The sequence below is a fragment of the Propithecus coquereli genome, unplaced genomic scaffold (genome assembly GCF_000956105.1).
Source record: "Propithecus coquereli isolate 6110/MARCELLA unplaced genomic scaffold, Pcoq_1.0 Scaffold644, whole genome shotgun sequence".
Classification (NCBI taxonomy): Eukaryota; Metazoa; Chordata; class Mammalia; order Primates; family Indriidae; genus Propithecus; species Propithecus coquereli.
Window position 1 is genome coordinate 487,882 of NW_012152441.1, and position 6,434 is coordinate 494,315.

The 6,434-nt window shown below is 48.9% G+C and overlaps 1 protein-coding gene across 1 annotated transcript in view; it reads right to left on the minus strand.

The window, feature by feature from the left end:
* RSPH1 (radial spoke head 1 homolog (Chlamydomonas)) overlaps positions 1-6,434 on the minus strand; it is a 21,364-nt gene that overhangs the window by 9,595 nt on the left and 5,335 nt on the right. The window contains exons 4-5 of the mRNA XM_012659970.1: positions 1,886-1,976; positions 1,216-1,351 (exon numbers count right to left, since the gene is read on the minus strand). Coding sequence (XP_012515424.1) covers positions 1,216-1,351; positions 1,886-1,976 — 227 coding nt within the window. The remainder of the gene's footprint in view (positions 1-1,215; positions 1,352-1,885; positions 1,977-6,434) is intronic.

Sequence of the window (6,434 nt, forward strand, 5' to 3'; positions counted from 1 at the left end):
AACTGGCAGACCAATCACGATTTAAAATGTCAGTCCTCATGGGTGCAGCGAGCCCAGCGATTTCATGGTCTAACCTACAAAATCACTCTCAAATTTTCAAAATGATAAAAGACGTATCTTTGGGTATATTTTGTGTCCTGATATAGTGTGATCCTACTTGTGTAATTAAAACCCCCAAACTATAATTCTGTATAAGCTGTATGTGCAAGCGTGTGCACACATGACACACGGAAATAGTGCAGAGGGGAGAATTCTAGTGTCTGAATGCTTCACAGTCGCAACGTGCTCGTGCGCTGTTTGTGTGACTTTCAAGTTGTTCACTGCCTGGCAGAACAAAGCCTCCATTTTCACCCTTATTTTTCAGATTGGCCTAGGGGCTGTTCGAGTTTATTGATTCTTCCAGGTTAGTTTTTGTCAAGTTCTCTTCCTCGCCACCTACCTTTCCATCTGGACAAAAACCAGGGGAATCTTGCTGGGAGTTACATAAACAATGTACGGATTTGAGGAGAATGTGCTGAATTACATGTATCGAAAACTGGGTTTCGAGAGAGTCTGAGGAAATGTCATTAAATCAGTGAATTGTTCCCTGTGTCAACTCCTCACACCATCAATCTGCTCAACAAACTCTCTTTTCAGGGCAAGTTTCTGCTCCAGACCTGATCGAAGCTACCTCAGCCGCCTGAGTGGTCACTTCTGAACTACCCTGGTTTCTCTGCACACCGCGGGGGCTCTGCCGAAGGGTGGGAGAAGCCACAGGGTCCTCCACAGGGAAACCAGGCCCATGGTGGTGCCCGGGGCAGCTGCTCCAGGCGGGAGCTCTAGCACCAGCCCTCCCGGGGGAAACGAAGCCCAAGCACGAAGTGCTGAACTGCAGGAAATGAACGCCTGACTTCTGGTTCATCAAGAAGAAGGGACACATGCAAGAGGGGAAGTGCCTTCCTTGTGCTATAAATGCCGCAGCAGGCCACTGCTGAAAGGTGGGAATTTCTACTGAGATACAGAGGAATGAGCCAAGCTGCTCCCCCACCCCCAATCTGTCCTCTGTGAGTACCAGAGCAGCTCAGAGAGAGGCTCAGCTGTCCAGCTCCCCATATTTGGATAGGATGGAAGGCTTTCCCTGAGTTTTTAGCATTTTCTATTCACACAGTTGCACAGGTTGGTGGGGGGTGGATTACTGTGCATTTCATTGACAAATGTCGCTTCCCATTGACTTACGTTTTTGTTGAAGAACTTGCCCTGGTACCTGTGGTTCAGGTGAATGAGCTCAGCCGCACCCTCCTGCTGTCCGTTCACCCAGGTACCGACGTACTTGCTGCCCGTCTCTGCGTAGAAATAGGTGCCTTGCCCATGCCTGGTTAAGACAGGGGCACATTGCATTTTGTTCCCAGACAGTGAAAAACCTCCCGGGTTTACAACCAAGACACTGAAACTGCAGGTGGCCTAGACCGAGGCAGGCTCACAGTGACTTGGCTTCTTTACCGGTGTCCAGTCAAAACATGCCTCTGCTCGGCACGCCCCAAGCACCAGACATGACATTAACAAACGCACAGAGAAGGGCCTCGCCTGCCACAGAGCCAGCTTCCTGTGGTCAGCCGTGGCTCAGGCCCCCACGGGGTCTTCTGTGCCCTCCGCTCCCGGGGGCTCTCGGGTGAGGGCCCCACATGTTCTGCCCCATCTGAGGAGAGACGTCAGTCACACGACCAAAACCGCCCAAGAAAGCCGCCCCCCGGGGGCCCCCCCTAACCCCAACCAAAAAATCCAAACCCCCCCCGCAACGGGGAAAACGGCCTTCCGCAACAACCCGCAATCGGCAAACCGGAACCAACCGCAAAAAACAACAATCCTAACAAAAAAAAAAAACGCCGGAACGAAGACGGAGGCGAACCTTTGGTGAGCAAACCACTCTCCAGTGTAGGTGTCGTTGTTGACGTAGTAGTACACGCCGTGGCCGTGCTTCTGGTCATCCGCCCACTCCCCTGAGAGGGACACAAGAGCAAGTCTGGGTGAGAAGGAGGGATGGATGCCTTTACCGCGTCTTCAAACTGTTAAGGACGGCAGAGGTGGATTTGCTGTAAAGCCAAAGAAGCTACAGCTTCAGGGCCCCCACTACATTCGGATCCCTTCTGAGGCCCAGGGAGGGGCTCTCACAATGTGCTCAGGAAATTCTGCGGAGGAGATCTATTTAATTGCACTGGCTAAGGCCACCATCTCTTGCCACTCTGATTCCCTCCATCCCCCTTCCTTGTGCCCCAGCTGACACGGAGTGGCTGAGCCATTCTGGAGAGCCAGTGAAGGGAGGGTGGCGTCACCGGTCCGGGCAGGGCGAGGTGCTCATGGGACACAGTCACCTCCATGTACGGGCAAGCAGGCGTCACGGTTGGTCAGGGGCATAGTGAGCCTTCAAACCAAGGTTGTCTGGTCCCTTGCCAGTGATCCTAACACCGAACTCCGTTGACCTCACATCTTCACTGATCCAGCAACAACTCCAGGCCTTGGCAGTCAAGCCCCAGCCACGGCCGGCATCTCCCTCTTTCCCGCCAAGCCGCCTGGCTCCACACGCCATTCCAGCCCAGCCACGACTGCCCCACCCACACAGCAGCTCGTGCCACGAGATGCCACATCGTGGCTGGCCCCTGCCTCTGCGTGAGCTGTCCCTCACTTCGGTGTCCCTGCCTGTTCACCTTCATATAGGTTCCTGCTATTAATAATTTCCTATAGACTTGGTAGGAAATACTGAAATTGGCAAAGAGATCATAAAATTCATAGCATACCTCTACGATGAGGACCGCAGCAAACTAGTGTCAATCAAAGGGCGTTTAGGATTAATCCTTACACTAGAAAACGCCAAATGTCCTCAAATACTACAGCTCACGTGTGAAAGAAACTTAATAGAGGTTTCTCAAAGTTGACAACTAACTTAAAAATGTACATATTATCAATAACAAGTCATTAAGCTGAATGACACTTTTCTAGACTATGAATAATAAAAAGCAAATTTTGATCAATTTGTTGATTAAAAAGAAAAGGAGAAGTTACCTATCCTTTCTATAGAACATATTACAAAATTGCTGTCATATGGAGAGGCAGTCAAAGAGTATTAGCTAACAAAGGCAGAGAAAAACTATTCTAGAAGTGTGTCAGATATTAATTTTAAAAACTTGGGGTTAGTTCCTTGGATTCTGCTGATGTTTGTGGTACTTTAAAATTTTTACTTTATTATGGCTTCTCATTACAAATGACAATTAACTTTTATACCAACTTTATATATTTTTTTTTCTAAAAAGAGTCTCCAAAACTTGTATAAGCTTCTGGCTTATACAGAAACTGGATCCACTTCCACACAAAGATAAAGAATACCCAATATGCTGATGAAATGTTAATTATCCAAACACTATGTGTTTATGTGAATAAACCCCCAAATTTACCTACGAAAGGAATTTCTATGTATTTCTTCCATCACTCCAACATTTATCCAGCACCTACAATGTCCTGAGCCCGTTGTGAGACAGGCAGACGAGCAGCTGTGCAAAGCACACTACATGTTCTCGAGGACCTTGCACCCAGCCTGGGGTAGGAGCAGGCAGGTGTGCAGTCCACAGAGGACACGGTGGAGCAGCACAGAGAGCTATGCTGCAGGATTTCAAAAGGTGGATGATAATTCGGCAAAAAGCAGCTTCCCAAAAATTCATGAAGAAAAGAGGGTGGCAATTGTTAACAATTGAGAAAGAGAGTTAGGTTCCATGATGCGATATGTGACGGGGACAACATGAACAGGAGAGATGGAGAATCTCAAAATTGAGATAATTCAGTAAAAGATACTTGTAACCATGAGGATTTGCAGAATGTGCAAAGACACACCTTGGAGGGTTTGCCTGGACCTTAGGGGGGCAGTAATGTGCCCAGATTTGTAGCATTTGCCAATGTCCATGGTGTAAATATTCCCCCATGGCCAATTTCAAGCTGTGTGTGGAATTGGGGAAAGAAGGGCAGAATTGGCTTCTGTGAGCTCTTATGAGCTGGCTCCAGCACACTCCTGGGGCAAAGAGAGCTCAGCTGAAACGTTTATATCATTTGGTTTCTAACAAAAGACCAGGACAAAATTATCACAACCCTCTTCTCTTGACCATGTGAGCTGGTCTCCGGGGTAGTGTGGCAAGAAAAATATATTACACACTTTGCAGAAAATTTCCAAAAATTATAGAGAACAATTAAGTTGCCAGAGACACTACATTTCATACCAGTGAGGGCTGGTGAGCAAATTTCTTTCAGTCCCAGTCAGAGACTCTGCCCAGCAGATTATAACGCCACCACAGGGGACTCTGCACAACCGAAAGGTATTAAAAACTCACTGAAAAGTCACCTGCCGAGGCAAGACTGTAATAGCCATGAGCCAAGCTTCCTTTTCTGAAGCGAATGACATTTAGAAACTGTATTATGGTTGCTTTTCATTTGCACTTAACTGTTTTTTTAAAGACTTTCTACCCTTAATCCTGTACTTTCTCATCATTCTTGATCTTGTCAACTAAAGTTTCCTCCAAGTACATTTCTTCTCAGGAGTAATTCCCACGGGTGGGTGGGTGGTTGGTGTGGGGTTGGGTGCTCCTGGGGAGGGCACTGTGTCACTCGTAAAGCTCTCCACAGGTGTCGACCCTGCCACTGTCACCAGGGCTCCCAGCTCTGGCACCCTGGGGACGAAAGCCAACTGAAAACGGAAAGCTCTCACAAGAGGCGCTCCTACCAGCTAAATGCTGGTCAGTCATCACTTTGCTCACTGGGCACTGGTCTCGCCAAGCTGGCTCCCTGCACTGCGGGGTCAGCCAAACACAGAAGGAACTAGCACTATGGGAAACACCATGCCAGACGCCGGCCAGGCCCTTGCCCTTGCCCAGCAGGTGGCACGTGTAATGACCGAAATGCTTTACAGACGCAGACCCCAAGAGGCAGACGATGAGGTGCGCTGGCCGAGGTCACGCAGCCGGCAGGCAAAGGACTGCAGTGAAAGTCCAGGTTAGTCTGACTCCAACATCAGGCCTCTTCTCACTCCAACAGCAAGTGCTCACTTCTTCCTCCAGCTCCTGCCATGTGGGAGCTTCCGAAACACCAACTTCAAGTCATCATATCTTTTTGTTTCTCCACAATTTCATCATTGGACTTCTTCATTTTGATTCCTTCTACTCAGCAGGCAACAAGACAGGAAACTGATGCTCTCTCTCCTTCCCCATCCTCACAGCCCTCGCACGGCGCTCCATGCCCTGACTGCAGAACCTGTAGACGTGGTCCAAAGGCCTCTCCAAACTTGGCACCACTCACCCCTCCACCCTCATCTCCCACCACCCCTAAACACCTCCACTTCCCTGCCCCTGCTCAAGTCTCCCACCGACCTCAAAACGCCTCCCAGCTCCCCTCCCCGGGCAGCAACGTAGCCTTCTGCACACTCCTGGGCTCCGAGTGGACGTGTCTGTGCATGTGGGAGGCCTGTACTGGGCCTGGAGTCCTGAGGCTGAACACACCACCCTGCGTGAAGCCACTCTGGCCCGTTACCATGGCAGCCAGTCAAGATATGCTATTATGAATAATTCAGCCACACATTAACTTAGACTTTGTGATTGGAAGAACATCGACTTGCTGAGCTAAAACTAATATTGTAGCTCTGACGTCAGTTTCCATTACTGCCTTAGTGAAATAAGACACATTTAAGTTTCAGTCCGAGAAGAAATCTCTGAGTAGTGATTGTACCTTGCACCCTTTTAAGATATGAAGCCATCTGGAAAAACAAAAATTCCCAACTGTTTCAAAATGAGTTTTATATGTTAGTGTGGTATAATTAGAAATATATTGGGTATTTATTTATGGATCCTGGCACAGAGCTCCTATAACCTTTGAAATTTGCTGAGTGATAGGAGTGTCTTTCGTTATTCATAATGGGACTCTTTTGATCACAACTGAGTTTATGCAGATGAGGCGACTCACGCTGGGGCCCCAGGACAGCCTCAAGGTGGGGTTGGTCACCAGAAAGACCCAGTGATGGGAGGGGGAACTTTCAGCCCCGCCCACCAACCTCTGGGAAGGGGAGGGGGGACTGAAGATTAAACTCTATAAAAGCCCTGGAACAAGACTGATGAGCTTCTGGTTGGTGAAGGCATCACGTGCCAGCAGGGTGGTACACCCCAGCTCCACGGGGACAGAAGCTCCTATGCCAGGGAACATTCTGGACCTTGACCCAGGCACCTCTTCCTCTGGCTGTTCACCTGTGTTCTTTATACTACCCTTAACAGTAAACTGACAAGTATAAGTCAAGTGTTTCCCTGAGTTCTGTGAGTCATTACCCAAATTATCAAACCTGAGGAGGCAGTTGCAAGAACCACCAACTTGTAACCAAGTCGGACAAGTGTGGGTAACCTGTGGGCCCAGTACTCGTGGTTGGCATCTGAAGT